The 23,482-nt window shown below is 38.4% G+C and overlaps 1 protein-coding gene across 2 annotated transcripts in view; it reads right to left on the bottom strand.

Moving 5' to 3' along the window:
• Positions 1-23,482, bottom strand: part of LOC114564000 (glypican-6) — a 90,789-nt gene that overhangs the window by 16,746 nt on the left and 50,561 nt on the right. Inside the window, exons 5-7 of one of the 2 annotated variants that reach the window (XM_028591087.1) lie at positions 10,759-10,889; positions 9,966-10,109; positions 8,938-8,967 (exon numbers count right to left, since the gene is read on the bottom strand). In XM_028591087.1, coding sequence (XP_028446888.1) covers positions 8,938-8,967; positions 9,966-10,109; positions 10,759-10,889 — 305 coding nt within the window. The remainder of the gene's footprint in view (positions 1-8,937; positions 8,968-9,965; positions 10,110-10,758; positions 10,890-23,482) is intronic. The other variant, XM_028591088.1, reaches the window with a different exon arrangement.

Raw genomic sequence — 23,482 nt, 5'->3', positions numbered from 1 at the left:
GGTTTGTCTCAGAGAATAAATCAATATGATTAAATGTTCATACTGGTGACTTGCTATTACTTTGTAACTCCTCTCTTATAATTTCTAATAGATTATAGAGCCTATGAGTTGTTGAGTTAGCACTAGTGAGGCCACAGCTTTCTAGAACTTTCTTGACAACATTATTTGTGTTGCCTTGTGAATGACAGAAGTGAACTGTGGCTGATAGCTATTCTATGGTATGACAGAAGTGAACTGTGGCTGATAGCTATTCTATGGTTGTTGCACCTTTTGGCTTAATACAGCTTGTGTGATATCTTTATCTCACTACAGGGCCAATGTCGTGAAGCTTTGGTGTACTGTAAGGCTGTAACCCCACGCAGTCTGATTGAGATGTGTTGCTATGGAATACGTCTCCTTGCATGTTCGTCAGACGCATAATTTAAATATGCCCTTTCACCTGACACAAAGTGATGGCTGTGTAATGAGGGAGAGCTGTGCTTTCTATTCATCTGCACACACAGCTCCTTTCTCTCCCTCTCAGAAGGTGAGACTTTTCACTCATGCAATCAGGACACAGCCAATATTGTCTCTGCTTTTTGTTATGGTGTGTGATACATTTATGAACAGATCATGAAGTGTTCCTACTGGAATCCATCAGCTCCTTTGTGGTGGATGTGGTGATCTGTGGTTGCTGTGGTTACTGGTCATCTTAAGTGGGTTTAAATATAGTACAGATCCCAGAGGTCCATTCAAAAACAAAGTGTTCTGTTGCTCTTTAGTGTGCAAGAAAAGAGACTAATGCATGGTTACACACACACACACACACACACACACACACACACAAACTGGCCTTTTTTCAAAATCTTTATCTAGATTCTATAAGGTTGAAAGTTCTTTTCAATTAATGTCCTGCTCCACACTTACACAATTACAAACATCGACAACTGGAGGCTGTCCAGTGCAATGACAGTCTGATCTGTTGGTCACTGAGCAGCTCCACTGGAGCAGTTGGATGTTATAGGTGCCTTGTTCAAAGATACGTCAACAGTGGTACTGACTGAATTATTACTTCCCGGGATTGCTTGTACTAAATTATATTAGATCTTAACCCCAGAGGTACGGGAAATGTATTATACTGTATTAATGTTCTTGTAATTTGAGGTTTTTCTTCCATATTAATTAGTCTATGTGGTAATAGAACAGCAATTTGTTTTAAGAGTAAACTATCTTTGAGGTGAAAAAAAACAAAGAAACAGATTTCTGATTTTCTGCTGAGAATTAAAACGTCCCAATAGCTCTGATGGAGCTCAGGACTTATCCTGAGAATGGCCACTATGTTACAAATTATTATTATACAAAATGCTAAAAATCCAGGGTTCCCGCAGGTATTTCCCCCCGGGAAACAGGGCCATATTTTAGCGAGAAATCCCGCAACCTCAATTCCTAGCATTTAACCCTATCCCACATCAGCTCCACCCTTCTTTAACTGGCAACGAGCAGCAAACCTAACAACAAGCTTTAAAATGTTCCTTTAAAAGTGTGTGGGTGATGGACACTGAGATATACGTAGATAATGCTTGTAGAATGTCTGCATGTGGTGTAAGGCCACAGCTTTACACCACATTCAGACCAAAACAATCAGACCAGCGTATCGTTATTGGAAATGGAAGTTACTTTCTCTCTAACTTCACCAACAGTAAACACAGTGATTTACATTTAAAGGTTTAAAGATTTGGAATTTGTCAGGTTATCATTATACTATCAAATATTTAGGCTTGAGTGCCACCCCTAATCAAGGGAATTGTTAAATTTACAATCAAACAATGCCCTGAACTATCATGCCACATATGCACTTTTAGACTATTTATTTTTTTGTGGTCTTAGAAAAAGTTATGTTAGAATCTGTGGAATCTCCATAATTGCATGGCTTTGGCAAGAGTCAGTAGGTACAACAACTCAGAGAAAGGAGCTGTGGATAGGCCCACTTTGCTTCCATTAAGCTGTATCCAAAACAAGAATGTTTCAGTGGCTTGACATGTTCCTGGACGGCAGAAATATAATGCCAGGGTCAAGAATTTGGGAAAGGAGTGGTTGTGCTTCTGATTTCACAAACCACACACGGATGTTTTACTCTGTGTTTCCAACTGAACATGGCAAAAAAGGATTGTGTGCATAAATGTTCTGTTTTACTTAATGTTATACTATTGCACGTTACCCATGTACTAAGGGTCTGAGTGAATAATTTATCCAAACATGAATGTGAGCAGAAACTAAAAGTAATTTCACAAGATTCGGTAAGCAGCTTGACAGACTGGGCAATTCAGTCAGATCACTCCCACGTAGCAGAAAAACTACCTTTTCGGACCTTTTATTTCACACTCTTCACACGCTTAACCCTAATCAGAGTCATGGACGGCTGGAAAGAAAACAAGGAAAAACCCTGGGCAGATCACTGGTCTCTCACAATGCTAACAAACAGAGACAGACAATCACACAGTCACACCTAACTGCAGTTTATTGACCTGCATGCCATGGTTGTAGGAAAGTACCTCAAGAGAGACAAAAAAAACAGAAGCAAACATGGGGAAAACAAAGATTAAAGTGCAAAACATTCTTGCTGTAAGACAGAAATTCTAAGCATTGATCAACAATGCTGCCACCTTTTCTTACTGAGAGGGCTAGCCAGGACAGGAGTGATTGTCTCTTTTGGACTTGAATCAACTACTGAAATGCACATTGGCACGATAAGGCGTACAGCAAACTTGAGGATATAACACGACAAACTGCCCTTAATCTAATGTCACAGTAGGAGGTGGCTTTTGATTATTTTCTAAAAAAGTCCAACTCCAAGCTAAATGCATTTAGCTCTCTTGGATGTTTGACCTTCACTGTGCAGAATGATGTACAGTATGTGCAGAGTCGGACTTCAGATGGCTGTTTTCACATTCATCTGCTAAAAGAGGGAAAGGTTCTCTGCTCACCTTAAATCTGGGTTTAAGACATGTACGTGAGAGCATGATTTGTGACATCACGACTAGTTTGGCTGTTCAGATTCCAGCACGTGCCAGTTTCAAAAAGAGCGAGCAGTTCAACCAAGTCTTACTGTTTTCTTTGAATAATTATCAGAGGCCAGGAGAAGTAAAAATATGGAGTAAGTAAAAATATGCAGTAATTCCCAAGAAAAACAAACACACCATTTTCGTTTTACATTGTTAATCCTCGTGTTACCCCTCATATTTATTTTGTGACCCCAGGTTGGAAACCACTGTGTTAGGCAGTTTCCATGCAGACTATTTCCTACAATATTAGGTAAACTGTTTTTCGGTTTCAATTGCTGTGACAAGTTAAGACTACTATTAGGGTTTGTGGCTGAAAGCATGCTGGATAGCCACTCTTGATTGTTGACTTTGGTTTAAAAAAAAATTTCATTGTCAAACAAAAAATGTTTGACAGGGTGAGACAGAAAGGGAGATGAGAAAAAGAGAATGGCAGGGATAAATTATATCTGCACATTTGTTAACAATTATAGCTTAGTAGTCATTCAACCATCAAGCTTCTATGATATTTGTGTGCACAGAAAAACAAAATATTTAATATTATATTTATATTTGAATATTGAGAAGCAGGTAAAAGGGGATTTAAGAAAATGCTAACATTTTGGAGAAAATCATATTTGGAAACATTTGTAATGCAAAAACGGACTATATAGTACTTAACCAATAAAGGTAAATGGAACCTCAATTGTATTTTCTTCTGTTTTGTCTCATTTTCTGGAAAATTGCAAGAATACTATAATAATTTTATGAAATCTTAGAATAGTTTTCTTCTTGTACCAGTAAACACAACTTAAGTATGTGCTTTTAAAACTTCCAGACATTCCAGATAGTTTTCCGTGAAATTCTGTAAAAACCCAACGAGTCTAGGCATACACATCAATGAACTGACCGAGCCTTAATGAAGATGGCTTTCTGAATCCATCAAGGAAGTTGTAGCTGGTAATTGATGACTTGGGTTTCATTTATTAATAATCATGGAAAAGCATGTACATGAATAAGCCTATAGCTGAGGTCTTGATCATTAAAAAAAAAAATCAAGAATAATCATGTGAAAGCTATGTAAAAAGAGGCTCCAATGCTATTAACAGACATACAGTTATGGATCAAAGGAATCCTTTTTTGACAGATATTGTTCTCTATAGGCTCTTTCTACAGTCTAGTCTTGTTTTTTTTCTTCCCCCAATTGTTTATAGTGCCATACAGATAAAACCTGAACCATGTATTACACAAGGGAGACAAAAAGGACCAATAAAACTACACTAAATTGAATTGCACCAAACTTGTTACAAATGTCAAATTAAAAGCTCCACCTCTTATCTATAATGCGCCTCTGAGCCTGACAGTCTGTTGTGCCTTTATCCCCTCTTTGGACTTTCAAATCTCCATTTCTCTCAGAGCTTTGAGGGCGTGTGCTCTGACAGAATGTCAGGCAATTAAACAGCCATGGCTCATTGAGCTGGAGGTGGGCCAGCTCCTCCAGGCTTCTCTATAGCCAGCAGAAGAAATGAACGCAAGCTCTCCCTGCCATTCCTTGCACTTTGTTTTACTCACAAACTTACCGCTAAATCCAGACAAGGAGTTCTTATCAAAGGACAACTTAAACAATTGTCAACTATTACGAGGCTGAGTAGTGTCACTGTCGCAGATAATTATCTTGTGCCAGAATGTAAAGGAGGACAGTGTGTGGGACAACAAAGATGTCCTCTCACAGGGAACCCAGTCATGTTCTTGCTACACATAAATGCTGCCACATTAATAATGACAGGAGGCAGCAGCTACATGAGAATAACACCTGTATACCTTTTCCGAGCATACAGCATAAAGGCATGAACAAATAACTGGCAGCAGTTTTAATTAAGACATACATACTGACAGAAAGCTTCAGCTAGAAACAAAAGTCACTATTGTTTATCATATTTTTGTAATATTTCTCAGGTGTACCAGGCATCCAAGAGCTGGTACAAACCTACATTTAAAACTTCTGTTTTGTTCATGCTGGATATAAAAAGCTGTTTCAGACTGACACCTATTTGTTCAAAACCCTTTCAAAAAGATTATTAACAACATATTGGGGTATTGCAGCTTTGCCATATTGAAGGGAGGAAGCAGGAACAGATTAATAAATAACAATGGCTAATACATTGCTTTTCACACAACCTACCCACTGACCACCACCTACTCTGAAGAACCACAGAGACACAATGGTGACACTTTTAATTGTATACATATATATAATGAGTGGCTACTGATGAGTCCATAACACGTCTGTTTCTTAATAAGCTAATGCGGCCATAGTGAAGATCACATCCTGCTGGAGTCTTCATTTGACCACAGCATGGCTACAGTAGTTTAGTAGCCTATGTTGCCTAACTCATTGTACTACACCTTCTTTAACAAATGCAAATGCTGTTTTTTTTCTCTTAAAGACATTTTTGTTTTTAAATGATCCCTGCAAAGGTACTTCCATTCGTTCAGGTTTTTTTCACTATAGTGGAAATGTCCTTTAATAAGATTATCTCATACAAACTAGCTACCTCAGCAGTCAGTATTGATGCTTCTATATGCAGCAAGATCGAGAGTAGCATATTTTCTGCCTGCCAGTATAGTGGCTGTTAGAGGCAGTAGTGGTAACTGTAGGACCCCAATAGAAACACATCAAACTTTTCACAAGAAATGTATGAATATCCAGGCCAGTCATGCTTTTTTAGGACATTTGTATACTTGTTCTTGCCATGCATTTGCTTGCTTACTATATGTTAACAACCAATGTTGGAGGTAAACTGCAGGAGTGACTTAACAGCAGATGTGTGTGATTTCTAAAACATATAAGCTTGACCAACGTAATTCAATGTTAACTGAGCAAACCAATTAGTTCAATATTCCCACAAGATGACTCACCACAATGTTAAAGACTATGTCTCACTGTTTGAATATAACTTTTACCACCTTTAGTTAAGAATACTTAATGCTGACTAATACTCTACCACTGTGGCTGTTTCATTTACTGTAACCAAAAACTATGTCACACAAGCACTCAGCAGTCAGTTTTCATTTATGAGATGAAACTACTGTTATAGTACTCGTATAACACACTTATCAGTCAAAACTGCGCCATTATTGTCTAAATTAAACCTTTAAGTTGTTTCAAACACAGAGGAGGGACATTTCAGCAGCTGTTAAAGACTTACAACAAATACAATCCTGTAAGTTTTGGTTTATGTCATGCAGCAGCTTGGACTATAAAGGCCTTCTGAAATGATTTTATGTATTTAATATTTTGTTTCACAGCTCATTATAAGAAACCTAATCCAGAGGGACTACACAATTGTCACCATAAAACACAGCTGTTGGCTATTTTTATATTTCTTTTTACAACACTGATGTTATCATATATTAATAGTTATTAACAATGTATTTTTAGAGACAAGTTGGAGGTTATATAATGGACTTTACAGTGTCAGTATTATTTGAGCCAGCATCTAGTTGCAGTTAGAAGAGCGGCACCTTAAGATATTCCACACTCAGCTGTTTTGATTGTCACATGCTGTCACTTTACACAGTATCTGATGTGCTTAACAGCCACGTATGGTCAAATATGAGTGGATATGAAGTGCCATTTGCAATTTCTTACAGTGCGTGATTTTTTTTTAACTGACAATATTAATAGACAAATTGTATATATATATATATATATATATATAGGCCTCTATAATCAATACTTATTTGTTAACAAAAGACCATTTGGCCCTCAGGATTACTGTGCTTTATAGCAGTGGTTCCCAACCAGGGGTCTGGGCACCCCTCAGGGGGGCGGCAAAGATCACAGGGGGTGCACAAGTCTTTATCTGGTTTGAGGTTGAGGTAAAAAAAAATATTTGCACATATTAAACAAATTATGATAATACACTAGAATATATAATGTATACAAAAGTCTGTATAAAAACTATATATTTTTGTTCTCGCTTAAAATTGTAGGCCAAACCTCCGGGACCTTTTAACCTGGGACCCTTGCTGTCATCAGGTCAGCTGCTAGCTACTATCATCCTCGTTTTTCCTGCCGCCACGGCAACACTATTTTTTGAATGAAACACGGAGGAGAAACGTAAAAGTGCTGATAACTGCTCTGTATCAAAAAAGAAGGTAAGGCTCTATCTCGAGAGTTACCTCAACTTTGGGGGGGCAGGGGGGCTCAGCTTTTCTTAGACATGAGTAGGGGGGGGCGCCAAGGAAAAAAGGTTGGGAACCACTGCTTTATAGCATGTATCAGCTCATTGTTTTGGTTTTAAAGCAACACTATGTAACTTTTCCCGCTTTGGTCCCCCTACAGGTTGGAAGCGGAATTGTCCATTACATTACATTGTCCAGTTCATTCGAACTACAGATCCGCTACCCGATCTGGCAAACTTGCATAATGTAATGTAATGGACAATTCCGCTTCCAACCTGTAGGGGGATAGAAGAGGGAAATGTTACATAGTGCTGCTTTAAGGCCTGTAACTTTACCGTTTGGGTTCACTCTCACCAATCTGATCAACAATGACTTTTGCGGACGCAGCAAGGCTGCTGTTTCCAAGGAAAAAGCCCTAATAAACCCAGAATACACTACCTGATCAGCACCAAACAGCAGGCAGAAAAAGTTAACAGCTAGCTGGTGAACATTGTGGACAATTAAGCAGCTGAAGAACCAGATATTTTCTCAGGAATTAGTGTAGACCAAAAACAGAGCTAAAAGCAGAGTGAATATTAATTACAGTGAATACATGTATATATATATATATATATATATATATATATATATATATATATATATATATATATTTTTCTGAACTATGGCTCCAAATGAATGCTAATTTTGCTCTGTTCTGACTGCGGCTGAGATGATGGATGTGAACTGGACCGAGCAAAACGACAAACTAAGCATTTTATTTTTCTTTCTATGAACCAAACAACCTCCCATTACAGCATATTACTGAATTGTCATGATTTGCAGCTTCCTGTAGGCTCAGTCCTTACTGCAGTGGCCCGGGTTCAATTCCAACCCGCAGCCCTTTGCTGCACGTCTTCTCCCCTGTCTCTCCCCCTTTCACAGCTTTCCTATCAATTAAAGGCAAAAGCCCCAAAAAAAAAAAAAAAAAAAAAAATAACAAAATAATAACAAATAAAACACTCAGGTACACTGGTCTAGTTATCATTATGTTAAAAATGAGCTCCTGTCACTTAGCTCCATCTTGTGAGATTCTCCAAGCAGGCTAATTGCCCGCTTATTCATGAGCAGTCTGGAGCCCCTACTTCACTGTACCATTACAGCAGATGCTGGTTTCAGCTCTCCCCTCTGCCAGTTCTGATGGAGCAGGTCACCTGCTGATTGGTTGGCTTCCTCGAGGAGTTGACTCTATTAGCTATAGCAATGAGGGTCTTTAACTGGGATGTCTCTAGAATAGATGGGGTGTTGGATCTCCAGAGAGGAATCCTCACTAGCTGAGGACACCATGGCATGTGTTCAACAATCCATGTGGTGTTAGCAACTCAAATGTAAAATGCCATGTTTAACAGCTGATACTCTGATGCTATAATACACCACAGCGGCTATTATCGAGGTCTTAACAGTTCCTGCAGTAGATCCCCTAATAAATTAAAGACAAAATAGGAAATCCTATGCGACTAGGTGACACTGTCTCCCATGCGAGATGGAAATGAGAACCTGACTGACACTTAGCACACCAAGTGCCACATACTACTGGGATTTACAGTTAACAATGCTTGTTTGCTGTAAATCATTAATGCTTAAAACACAATATGTATCCCCAACCTCACAATATTAAAATGTCAGTTTTGCTCTGTCATAATGCATCAAACAGTTGCAGATGGAATTGAAATGAGTATAAAATGTTGAACCTTACACTGTGTTGCATCACATTCCAAACAATCCTCTGGTTTGCAGCATAAAGGCAGGGAAACAGAAAGTCTTAATTAATTCAGTGAAAGGGGAAGAAATCGTTGACGGACATACAAAGCTATAGAGACAACTGCTATATGAGACATCAAAAATGTGGAGAATGAATTAGATTGCGCAAAAACATAATTAGCATTGAATAAAACAAATAACTAATTAATTGTTGTGGGATTCCAAGAGCCAGATGGCAAAAATTGCTTCTTTTCAAATAATGTATTCATCAACCTGTTATTAACCTGACACAATGCTATTTCATTTTGCATGTTTTAAACACTGTGGGCGAGACTGCCATTCCAGTAAACTGAATTAATACATTTGCTCCTTTTCAGGTCAACAGGTCAATAATGTAAAAAAAAAATTGTTTTGGTTTCTAGTTTCTTCAACATAGCTAAGATACAATTTGAAAAGATCTACTTTGAAAAGGGCTAGAGGGGATGAAAGAAGGGCACTGTGGCTGCAAAGGTAATCCATGATGAGAACTGTCTCTCAGCTGAATATGTGTGTCAGCTGCGTGGTAACCTTTACCCCGATGCAGCATTTTAGGTTTCAAGGTTGTTTGAGATGGAAATCCATGTATCAAGATTCAATCCAACAAACATACAGCTAATCTGATAGAAAATAAAGGTGTGCTTTACAGCAAACAATTGATATGGTCAGCCTCACAAAATCTATCCATCTCTTCTTTCATCCCTTTCTTTTCTGTTTGCCAAGTACACAGAGATGAGAAGGGCACTGAACGCAGCGCAGCGCACCTTCCGCTGCCCTCTTGGGGTAAAGCTGTTGATTCGTTAACAAACACAAATCGATAGAGGGGCCTGAATGGAGGAGGAGTACAAAGAATTAATTTCCGGCTCCAGGGGCTTACGACGGCAAATCACCAGCTTTAATCAACAGTGTCAAGTCAAAAAGACAAATGATGTTTACACTGAAGCAGTGTCTCGCCTAAAAACAGCAGCATTGGCTCTGTCTCCTTACCAGTCTGTCTAGGCTTGTGCCAGCTGCAGTGGTAGGCCGCTCCTCTGGGCTGTATGGCCTGAAGCGAGCGTTGAACACATCCGAAACACCACGTGTAGACCTAGTCATTCCTGCGGGTTTTGGCTGGCCACAGCCTTGAAAAACCTGCAATTACAAAAACATGGGCACCCAATTGTCAGGGGTTTAAATTACTTGGGAAGCGGAAAATAGGGAAAACATACTGTTTTGTTAAGGTCTTGTGAAGCATTCACCCCACATTACCAGCGTGACAGTGCTTTTTGTCAAGTTGAGGTAACCACGTAGATAGGTGATTCAACTTGGAGTTGTGACCAATGCTATTTAGGATGACAGAGTTAAGTTTTTACGGGCTTTTGGGAAAATACCACATATACTTAACAGATAAACAAAACATCTGTTGCATGGGAAAGCCAACAGAGCAATTAGCTTTGAATGAGAACAGGCATCTAAAACTGCGTAGGCAGAAAAAAATCTTCAAACCACCTACAATTTTTTTTCTTTTTCTTTCTAAATACAATTTTGTGGGCAAAGAAAAATGCAGTAAAACACAGGAAACACATTAACTACTGTTAGTTGAACTAAGATTATCTGACCAAATTGAAACATATAATTCAAATATAGGACCTAAACTTGGACATAATTAGAATGTGTTGTACTACACACCTTAGACACAGCCCAGCCCCAAGATCCCCTCTTAATTACGCTTCAAGTTGGACTTCAACAGCCTGTCGGAGGTGTTGCTTAGTTCTCTGGAGAATAAACCCAATTGACCTACCCTGTAGGAGACCTGGGCACTGTTATCTTGCATATTCATGATGGCTTCTGAAATCTTGACATCAATAGGCTCCATGACAGATTCAATGTTGAAAGGTCCCTCCAGCCTCTGTGCCACCAGCAGCATGGCATCTGTAATAACAGTGGTAAAAGGTGGGGTGTGGGAGGGACGGATGGAACAGAGATGCAAACAGACACACATTCAGTTGGAGAAACACTTTTCACTGGTATCTAACTGGTCAAGCACTTGCATACAAAAATAACCTTCAACATAGCACAAATTGTCCAATTTTGTCCAAGATGTATTATGTAGTCCCATTCACATGCTCAGTAACACACTCCTGTCAAGTATGATGTGGCAGGGTCCAATATTAGTATCACTTGAGATAACTCAGTGCACTGCAACTTAAGAAAATACAAGCAAATAGAGAAAACATATTAACACGTTTGATTACACAATTAGAAGTTCACTGCAAATGAGCATAACATAATCATCAAATACAAGCAAGAAGGATTCCACTCATGTCCCTGGATACTGTGATGCAGATCAGTTCGGTTGTGTGCATTTACAGTATTTCTGCATTTGCGTGTATTTTCTGCTAGTAATTGCTTGCATTTAGATTGTAAGGGTTGTCTGTATTTGCTTATGTTTTCTGTATTTGAAGTGCTTTCCAAAATGCAATGCACGAGTTGTCAAACTGCTGTTAGTGTTTTCCTAATTTATTTCTGATTTGCCATGTTGCTTGTGTTTTCTTGATTGGCATTGTGTCAGGCTCTGTCAGCTCGCATAGAAGAAGAAGCAGGTTGACTCCTTGGACAACTAAAGAAATAAAGTTTCATTTCCATATTGCTAACTTGTATTTAAATGCTTTTTTTTAAATGCTAAAATGCTATGCCTACCTAATCAGTACTAAAACAATTAATCAAAACAATATGTATTGGCAACTGTTTAAGTCATTTTTTATGCAAAATGACCAAAATTTGTTCCAGATTCTCAAATGTGAGGATGTGCTGGTTTTCTTTATCTTATATCACTGTAAACTGAATATTTTGGGTATTTTGACTGTAAGTTAGATACAACAAGCAACGTGAAGACATCATTTTGGGCTCTGGGGAATTGTGATGGGCATTTTTCACTATTTTCTGACATTTAAAAGACTACGGTCATAGCTTCAAACAGCAAACTATTGCATCTTGCCTTCTGAAAACTACACAGTATTGTCCATTACCTCCACCTCTCATCACAGTCCACCAACACACACTTATGAAGCATGAATGCTTCTCGGGGCAAATTCAATTTTTATGTAGATTAATTCAATCACGTCAACAAAATGTTGTTATGTTGCATGCAACAAATAGTGCTGATGACTAATTGATTTAATTAAACTTTTGAAAGCCTAGCATTTTTCTTCTTTTTTTTTTTTACATCCGGGCAGGCCATGAATACTATAAGGTCAATGGCTCATTACTATCCTTGTGTGGACACCAGCCAGAAGGCCTCGTTGAACATGAGACACTTACCATTATCATCTCCAGAGTCTATTTGTTTTTATCACTTTCAATTAACGCCTCTGATCATTTTAAAAAGAAATGTTCAGTTAAAAAATGTTATATTTACAGCTGTGATGGTGCAGCTTTCACAGTAGCTCAAAGTGGTTAGGCAACAGCTGTCGACTTTTAGAGGTTAAGTGCGTCAATTGATATTGCCATGAAACAGAAACAGTGGTAAAGTGCTCTCACGCTCGCAGGGTTTATATACTAATGTGATAATAATGTACCACTGTCTCTGTAATGGCAGTTCTGCATTTGAATGGAGTGCCACAGGGAGTTGGACATCACCAAACCACTAACTCATAACTGAGCGAGTCCCAGATCTGGAGACAGTACTTAAGTAGTCTGTCAGGAGAGGTTTCTCCATCCATAGACCTCCCAGGACAAGACCTCACCACTAGGCTGTTGTAATGACTCTACAATTATGTCCATACTAAATAAGGTCATCCTGCCATTTAGAGACTAAGGAAACGATGACCTCTGACGTGCTTGTGACTGCCTCATTAGTTTATTTTATCCGCACTGAAATACAGTAAGTAAGAGTGTTGTTTTTTATATTTATTTTGGCTTGCTGCTCCCATCACCCCACCCATCATAAGAGAATGGTATAATTTATTCCCAAGCGGTAAAGGCACAGATAAAATTCCAGAGAACAGTGCAAAAAGCAGTGACCGACACTGTAAAAACCACATATATGAAAACAATAGGCCTTAGTTGAAAAGATAATGACTGATACTCTGTGTAAAGGTAGCCAAAGACTTAAAGGGGATATAGGAGACAAATACTGAACATAAATAAACAAAAACAAATCAGACAGTTCTTTGATAGCAGGCCTGTCCTGAGATTGCTAATGGCAGAGGAAAAGAGCTGTGAAACATTAGCGCAGCTCTGGCTCGATATCCTTTCCAATTATGTCAAAGTCTGAGCCTTTGAAGAGCTCTTCTGTTTGGTAACATAGAAAGATTGAATAGCCTGTGACACTTGCTGAAATTTTAATACAGAGACTATGTTGGCGCCAAATGGTTTTCTGAAGGAGCACTTCAATCACACCACTGTGCAACCATATGGTCTTAGTATATATGACACCTGTACCAGCATAAAAATCCAACAAAAATAATTAAGATTTTATACTAATAGTCTATTAGCATTTATGCTGAGCAGCTTCTTTAATGTGTTTCATGATGCTAAACTGGAATTTAGGCAGCTTTGTTTTTGTTCTTGTATATTTTTTATAATTTGAACCTGACATTGCCATATAGCTTGCTGTTTAATCTGATTTTGATGTAAATTCATTCATCTGCCTCAGGTATGTCTGCTTACTTGATAACAAACACATTAAAAACAATCTCAATTCAAGCGTAAGCTTAAAAACTGCCAAGTGCAAATACTGAAAATGTAGGTCAAGAGAGCCAACTGGGAACAACTCATGTTTCATAAGAGAAAAGAAGAGTGCCTCTAGCATCAGAGACGATGGAAACCATGGCGACTTTTCTGCAACTTATCAGATGGGCTCGACAAACAGAGGGGGCCAGGAACTTTGTCTTCATACATAACTGAGGGAGAGCAGACAGGGAGCGACAGGAACAGAGAGAGAGAGAGAGAGAGAGAGAGAGATAGAGATAGAGAGAGAGAGAGAGAGAGAGAGAGAGAGCAAGAAGAGAGCAGAAGAATGAGAAGTGGTGCTGATTGGGTTGAGTCAGGCTAGGGAATGGCTTTGTCCCAGAGGAAGGGCTCCTACGCCGCATGTGGAAAAAACTCTACCTACATGGAGAATTAATGACCATCATTTATGAGGAGTGCATGAAGTCCAGTCCGCTGTGGCATGGCTGCCACTCTGAGCCAAATTTTCCCTGCATCACTTTTGCAGCACTGAGATAGGCCACTGGCCAGCCGGAGGAAATCTTTTTATCATCACGACACAGCCATGCAAATAAACGCATCTTGTCCTATTCAGAGCTGAGGATTTTAAAAACAACAAGTGAGACTGTGCCTGCATGACATGTAAAACTAAAAAGTGGCACAATGGCCTGAAACCGCAGCATTATCCAAATTTGTTTTGTTTAATATTAGATGTTAATGTTTAAGTTTGGCATGTGAAACATGCTTATTTGCATTGTCTTGCTCAACAGCTAAAACAATCTGAGAAGGTAATATTACTCTGGGCCTCTGCCTCTTCATCGAGATTGATGTCCACTTAAAATCAGGCTATGTCAGCCAGCGGCAACCTCCAGCAGACAAGGACAAATAAGGAAAGTGAACAGGCCCATCTATGGCTCTTTGCCTGTGAAGAGCTCCACAGAATGAAAAATGGCTCTAGTGTAATTTGGATTCTGTAAAGCATAGCTCATCTGTGGTTCAGTCAACCAACTAATGGTGCTATATAAAATTGTATAAAAATGGATACAAAGAAAATGCATGTTGTTCCTTGGTCACACTTAGTGTCCTGATCAGAAAAGTCCTTGAACATACATGTATGTGCGCGCCCACACACACACACACACACACACACACACACACACACACACACACACACACACACACACACACACACACACACACAATATTCACACAATAATTAATTTTTCTTACCAAACCTTAAAGGTCCCATGACATGGTACTCTTTGGATGCTTTTATATAGGCCTTAGTGGTCCCCTAATACTGTATCTGAAGTATCTTTCCCGAAATTTAGCCTTGGTGCAGAATTACTGTCACTAGAACCAGTCCCACAATGAGCTTTCCTTAGTATGTGCCATTTCTGAGTCTGTAGCTATTGAGGAGGAGAGTGGGAGGGGCAAGGTGGAGGGTGGGGTTGTGGCCTTGACCAACTGCCACTTTGCTCGTTTGAAAGCCATGATGTCTCTCTCTCTCATGGGTGGGCCAAATTATCTGGGCGGGCAAAGCAGAGAAAGGGGAGGTAACCTTGCTCATTATGACCTCATAAGGAGCAAGATTCCAGATCGGCCCATCTGACCTTTTCATTTTCTCAAAGGCAGAGCAGGATACCCAGGGCTCGGTTTTCACCTATCACCATTTCTAGCCACTGGGGGACCATAGGCAGGATGGGGGAACTCATATTAATGTTAAAAAAAACTCATAAAGTGAAATGTTTATGCCATGGGACCTGTAAAAGCTTTTTCAAAAAGATAATTTATTCTGTTATAAAAAAAATAATATTTACAATAGAAGCAGAATTTTCTCCATGGCTGGTGGTAATTATTGTCTTCCTTGTCAACCACCAGTGACTTGTTAAGGGCAGCCACAGAAAAGGACAACATACTGTTGCATTTATCAAAATACCCTCTGCTGATACAAGGATTACAAAGAGCATGTCATGACTGTATAAATACAGTAGGCTACATAGGCCTACACAGAACTAAAACACTCTTCAAGGACCATGCATTTCCTGGGTGAAAGGCTTTAGTTTTCTCCAGGAAGCAAACTCCGCTCTCTGGCTTGAAAGTCCTGCATGTTAACTCCCAACCATCCACCCCTGTTAATGTTGTGAATACAGCACAAAAAAAAACGTGGAATGCTTACGAATTACAGTGCTTAACTTTTTGTAGGTTTTTGAACGAATGGTTCATGAGAGCAGGCTTTTCCTAGACGATGTATCCTACAATTTTGTGATCTCCTTGGCCTTATCTCTAGCACCTTCCTGAGGTCAGAATGTGTGGTTTTGAGTGAGATTTCTCAACAACTATTGGATGGATTGCCATGGGATTTGGCACAGACAACAATGTGCCCTTCAACAGGATTTGTATTAACTTTATCTAGAGCCATCATCAGTGCAACATTTCTTTGATTTATGACCAAATTCCTGCAAATCTATTACATTCCCATCAGCCTTAGCTGTACTTTGTTTTCACTGCTAATTAGCAAATGTTAGGATGTAACACTAAGATGGTGAACATAACCTGCTAAACATCAGCATGTTAGCATACCAAGGTTAGCATTTAGTTCAAAGCACAGCTGTGCCTGAGTACAGCCTCAGAGAGCTGCTAGTGTGCAGACTCTAAGTCGTGTTTAAAAATAAAGCATGACACACTCATCGTCATTCTTTTTCCATTATTACAGTACATATTTGCAATTGAGTGATAAAAGCACACTAAATAGTATGCAAGGCTAGTAATGTAAAAGCCATATACTGGAGCAGCACTGATACTGCACTGCACTGCTAATGAAACTAAGCAGCATAATCCAATAATGAGCCATTCACAAGCATATTGTGTTACTAATGGGGTTGGAAAGATGTCATGGAATTTCAGCCTATGGATGTGAGACAGGAGTGTTTCAACAATTTTGCACACAAATATGTTGAAGAAGCCCTTCCCCACAGTCAGTATCCTTTCTTTCACTTTGTAAAATCCATGTTACATGATCTGGACAGGCTCAACAGCAAAGACAATGGAGCAGCTTCGAGCAAAGACAATGTTAGGCCTCGCTGCTCATAAATACACCAGAGAGAATAATTTCTTTCTCTTCACAAAATTTCTATCTTTCTGTAGATTTGTAATTGCACAGGTGGGACGTGAGTCTGCAATTAGATCCACTCAACCACATCTTCATGTAACTGTGAGGGATTAAAGACTTATGAAACAAAATGGAAATTAATGTAGCTACAAATGCCTTTGCACATGAAACAGAGCGAGAGCACAATGTTGACCTGGTGCTGCCTTGAGAAGGAGCACAATATGTTGCCCAATATTTGTTTAAGGCTTTTAGACAAATGACGTGAAAGGGTGGCACCGGCTGGGTCTATACTCTGCTAGAAATAACTCCTGTGTGTAAGCTATATAATGTAATGTCATTTCCTAAGCCCTCATTTTTCAATTCAAAGTTTACAGTTTTTTCACAGCTGGAAGCATTAATAGATGACTTGGATGGGTGAGTTGTATATTTATTCCAAATACTGAAAAAAGGGCAATTCTAAAGATATATCGGTAACACTTTACAATAAGGGTACATTAATTAGCATTACTTAATGCATTAATAATTATTAATTAACCATTAATTACAGTTAAATAAGGTGTCTAATAAAAATGTGTAAACAATGTTTATGTTTGTTCATGTTAACTAAGGTATTAATTTATGCATTATTTACCATTAGTTAATGTCTTAACTAATTGTTAATTACTGTTAACTAAGGTGTCTATTTTACCATTAGTTAATGTACTAATAAGCCTAAACTGGAAATAACAGCTAACTAAAGTGTCTAACTATCATTTACTAATGTTAATGTTAACTAAGGTATTGATTGATTCCTTGTTTAATGGTTTGTAAGATGCTATTTACATTAGTTATTACAGTAATAAGCATCAGTTAACAGTTAATCATACAATATTAAACATTAGGTAAATGTTAACAAACGTCTCTTGAAGGGTTTACTTGCGGTATTTCCTAATATTACTAGGTGGTAAATAAATATGTTTGATAGCATGTATGTTTTAAGGTTCACAGCCAAGCCATCTCATTATGAGAAAGCTGATTTTATTGTTTATTTACGGGTCAGGGTTGTCCACGTACTTTTGTCCACTATATTTGTCCATCCTCCAACTTAAGGCCATTTTATAGTTGTGCGTAAAATCGACGGCGTAGCCCCGCAGACCCCCGCAGACCCCTCTGCGTCTACACTGGACCCTACGCCGTAGCCTACACCGTAGCCTACACCGTAGCCTACACCGTAGCCTACACCGTAGCCTACACCATAGCCTGATGCGCACACGTCGCAGCGACGCACGCCGCTTGGCCATGGCTTGGTAGCGTTGCATTTCCCCCAGCTCATTTCCTGGTTCTCCTTCTCCATAAACAACGTGAAATCAAGAAGAGGGTTAACTTTTCCTGCTCCAGATTTCAGACCGTGGTCAGAAAACACAGCGGAGACACTTTGTTTCTCTCACTATGACTCTAGAGTCGATACTCGCTCCAAAGCTAATCGCCGTCACTCTCTCACTTCTCCCTTGCACCCACTCCCCACACACACACACATGCCGGCTTGATTCACACACCAGCGCACAAGTATAAACATCAGGCCACTTACGTAGGCTAAGGCGAGAGCTCTGCGTGGAGCCTCCGCACAACTGTAAAACGGCCTTTACTTGACCGACTTACTTTTGGTAGAGGGTGAGATCAGTGACAAGACTCCATAGTCTCCATGCAGAGGTTTGCTTGCTCCTTTTTTCTTCATGTAGACATTAACTTAAAGCCAAACCTATATAAATGATTGTGCATGCTACATAAGCATTACTTAACCATAATTGGCCACTTGATTAATGTATAATAATACTGAATAAGCATTACTAAACCATAATTAAATAAACAGTTATTAATGATCTTAGCCTTATTGGAAAGTTGAGAACATATGCACCTTAACCTAGACTTGATAAATGCATACTAGTGCTGCTAAAACATCACTTAACCATAGTTAACCAGCTATTAATGCTCGATGTGAGCAATATTTTAAAGACGAAAGCATATACCCCTTGAGTAATTGTGCATTAATTCACCATAATTAATTAAACTGTCACTGTCATTCAACAGTAGTAAACCAAATGGAAATATGTTTTTAGACAACCATCTGTTATCCACCCAAAAAAGAGACCATATGCTACATGTTAAAAGAAAAAACAATTATTCATACAAAATGTAGATCAACAATCACTACAAATTGCCACTTGCTATTGTAATTTATAATACAATTACAGTGCCTCCAAAAGGAATGAATCATAAAGAAAACATTGCAGTGGTCTATACAATTATAGGATTGGGTATTAATTAACTTTAACGTGAACTGTATCACTTTATAACTTTATAACAATATAAATGCCTGCATGAGGCAAATTATTTTAATGTTTTTTATTGGCAGAAGCTCTTGAATATCTTTCAACTGCTGTACTTTTAAAAAAATGGCTTCATCAACATCAACAGCTTGTTTACATTGCTTGGCAATGTCTATGAGCTTCCTCTCCTTGAGCTGAAGAACCAGTTGATAGATAGTTTAGCTAGCAGTCTCAATTTAAGTATTATTATACATTAGTAGAGTGATAGTTAAGGTGCATATGTTCGCAACTTTAAAATAAGGCTATTAAAGAACTACCCTGGAAATCTAGACTTCTCGCGAAAGCACAATTTGAATTTGCTCAGTGAGTCACTCTGTCATTGAGTAACGATGCTCATTACCTATGCCCTTGTAGCCGAGCTGCACCAATCACATTGGTGTATCTGATATATGCGGGCCAGAGGTGAGCTAAACAGATGACAACAGTTTAATCTACTAGTTAGCTCCGCTGGTAGCTAAGCGTATGGGGCTCTGGATATGTCACCTCGTGTATTGTTGTGATTGGTCGTAGTGTTATCCAATTGCGTGCAGTGAGATTTTCAAATGCATGTTTGGTGCCGCCCCTCAAGTTGGGCCATTTTCATTACTCAATGCCAGACCCTTAATCTTTCGGATTTGGGTCTGGATTTCCAGGCTATCAAAGAGCATTAATAACTGTTTAGTTATGGTTTAGTAATGCTTATTCAGTATTATTATACATTTATCACGTTAGTTAAGGTGCACATGTTCTCAACTTTACAATAAGGCTATCAAAGAGCATTAATAACAGTTTAGTTATGGTTTAGTAATGCTTATTCAGTATTATTATACATTAATCAATTGATAGTTAATGTGCATATGTTCTCAACTTTACAGTAAGGCTATCAAAGAGCATTAATAACTGTTTAATTATGGTTTAGTAATGCTGATTCGGTATTATTATACATTAATCAAGTCACCAGTTATGGTTAAGTAATGCTTATATAGCATGCACAATAATTTATATAGGTTGGGCGTTAAGTTAATGTCTGCATGAAGACAAAGGAACAAGCAAACCTTTGCATGGAGACTATGGAGTCTTTTCACTGAGCTCACCCTCTACCAAAAGTAAGTCATATGTTAGGATGGACAAATATAGTGGACAAAAGTATGTGGACAACCATAACCCATAAATAAACAATAAAAACAGTATTCTCATAATGAGATGGCTTGGCTGTGAACCTTAAGACATACATGCTGTCAAACGTCTTTATCAACCACCTAGTAATATTAGGAAATACCTTAATTAACAAGTAAACCCTTAGTTGATGTTATGAAGAGACGTTTGTCAACATTTACCTAATGTTTAATATTGTATGATTAACTGTTAAGTGATGCTTATTACTGTAATAACTAATAGCATATTACAAACCATTAAACAATGAATCAATCAATACCAGAAAGTTAGACACTTTAGTTAGCTGTTATTTCCACATTAGGCTTATTAGTAAAATAAATAATGTTAAAATAGACACCTTAGTTAATTGTTATTAAGAGTTAGTCAAGGCTTAAAATTGCATTTACTAATTGTAAAACAGATGCCTTATTTAACTATTGCTAACAGTTGGTAAAGGCTTATTATTACAATAAGTAATGTTAAAATAGACACCTTAGTTAACTTTTACTAACAGTTATTCAAGGCTTAATATTGCATTAACTAATGGTAAAATATACACCTTAATTAACTGTATTTAACAGTTAGTTAAGGCATTAACGAATGGTAAATAATGCATCAATTAATACCTTAGTTCACAAACATGAGCATTGTTAATAAATGTTTACTAGACACCTTATTTAACTGTAATTAACGGTTAATGAATGCTTATTAATGCATTAAGTAATGCTAATTAATGTACCTTTATTGTAAAGTGTTACCGATATATATTATTTAAGGGTGATCAAATATTATTTTATTCTAAAGCAAGATCAATAATCTTATCAAGCACCATTTCAAATTTGTGTCAAGGTAAATGGTCTTGATTTTTCAGACATTTAATTTATTTTCAGTACGAGCTGTAAGTCTGAAAGTTGTTTGCATGGATTTCATGTTTTACAGTGTAGTTTGCTTCATGGCCAGTACTAACAGTAGGGATCAATAACTTTCTCAACATACATACATGGCAGACTTGGAAACAATCAGAACCAATTTTTTAAGGTAGATTGCCTCATAAGTGTGGAACTTGTTAGCAAATACGTATTTAGACATCCAACAGTTACAGAGCAGCATCATAATTAATTTTATTATTCCCTCTCTTTTAGCTCTGCTTTTAGTCTCTACCAACTCATGAGTAAAATGGCTCTTTAGCTGCTAAATGCTCCACTATGTATACCAGTTTGCTGTTTGGTGCTAAGCAGGTATACTGTGGGCTTTAGAAGTTTTTCACTGAAAACAGCTTTCTGCTTCAGCCGAAAAAACTCTACGAGAGCGGTGAGAGCGAACCAAAACAGTAAGGTTGCAGCCGGACAACTAAACAATGAGCCGAAACTGTCTATACAACTCTGTAAAGTCGAGGGGAGCTGCAGATTCAGTTGATAATTCTCTGTAGGTTCATCACTACAAGTAATCCCTTAACAATTGTTACAATGTAATTTGATCCATTGTTATTATAAAAAAATATTCTTATAGCTGCTTTAAGAAAAATTGCACTTACTCAGACATTTAAAAAAAAAAGTTAAGCCTTATTTTAAGAAAACGCAGCTTCTGTATAACTTTGGGTCAAGGTTTACTGTTAAGTTACACCCTCCTGGTGAAGCTCCTTTACCTTTGCCAATCTGAATAGGTCAACACACGTCACCTAACCTGGCTTAGTGACCCTCCTCCGACCAAGGTTGAATGCGACTGGCCATAATTAGTCTTCAACCTGTTTAGGGTCAAATCTGTGATGTAATGTCAAACAAAAATTACTGTCAAATGTACCTGCAAACTAACTGTATCCTCTGTTCTCTTCGTGTTTTTCCTTCCTGTTTGAGGTCTGAATTCTTATCCAGGATAGATGCATTTGAAAAGCAGTGATATACAGTAGAACAGCAGTGCCTAAAAGCCACTTCACCCACACCTTTGGAGTTAAACAGATTTAATGCAAACCAGCCACGGCATTATGGGTGGGCCTGACGGGCCTAGGCCCACCCACTTTTCAACAGGCCCACCCAAAACATTTCCTCAAAAAACATTAATTAATTAATATATTATAATTTGGTGAAGAATTATTAAAAATCTGCAAATAATCTCATAATTTGTGCTAAAATTGTCTAAATGTTTAGTTTTCAAAAACAATTTAAAAAAACTAATGTCTAATTTTATGTTTCTGCGCAAGTTCAGCAGACAGTGAGGTTCGGATCGGATGTAGCTTGTAGGTATTGTTGTGGCAAAAATATGATAAATCTGGTTTTTAATTGAATTATGGGGACATATACAACGTATATCAATGTGATACAGATAAGAGATGTCAATGTGTCTGCCTGCTGGGAGTCATAGACTTTCTTTGGTCTTAGTGCTTCCAGCGGCTGCCTTCTTCACTCCTACACATAGACTCTCCCCCCTCATACAGGCTTCAGTTGCTGTGTAGCTGCAGTCATCCACAGATAAGTCTGCCGCGATACAGTAGCTAATAGCCACAATGATATACCACTGAAGCAGTCGCGCTAGTTGGGGATAGTCCATCCGGTGAAAAGTTCATACCAAAAACGCCTTAAGCGTAAACATTCAAAATGCAAGATCAGCAAAATGACATCATACAGTGGAAAATCCCCAGAAGAGGTTGTCTTAGGCCTAAAAAGTAGCCAATTGAAGCTTTACACGCATGTTCTGAGTGTGATCATTGGAGCATTTTTCAGGAGGAGGATCTCTCTTTTTGGACAATAAAAAGTGGAGTTAGACAAAGGAATCTTTAGCAAGCTTACCGGTACTTGCTCTGTCTTTCTTGTGTGTTGATTTTCTTTCGTGCACATTAAAGCTCTTTTTCTAATCTGATTCCCTTGACTGCTGCGTAACTCTTTTATAACTCTTAAAACTTGCACCTAAAGCGAGTAACGAGGAGCATAGAGCTGTCACAGCAAGCGGTGGAGTCCGCGCGGCTTATCTGGCCTTGAGCTGCGGACACTTCAAATTTACTTCTTCAGTATGCTAGGCTAGCTCCCAGTGATCTGAGAGTGTGACAATCATTTCCAGTAAAGGACAAGGTTGCAACAGTCGTTGTTTAGGTACCTTAAACGTGCACAAACGTTCTCAGAGTCATCGCTGCAACCAGGAGATGAAGGAGAGCTGAGATCCACAACGGCGAGCACATCTTTGTCTCGGCGAACCGCAGGATGCTAGCGATG

Source organism: Perca flavescens, chromosome 11, assembly GCF_004354835.1.
Source record: "Perca flavescens isolate YP-PL-M2 chromosome 11, PFLA_1.0, whole genome shotgun sequence".
In the NCBI taxonomy this organism is placed as follows: domain Eukaryota; kingdom Metazoa; phylum Chordata; class Actinopteri; order Perciformes; family Percidae; genus Perca; species Perca flavescens.
The sequence above is the reverse complement of the archived record's forward strand: the minus strand, read 5'-3'. Positions and strand labels throughout refer to the sequence as shown.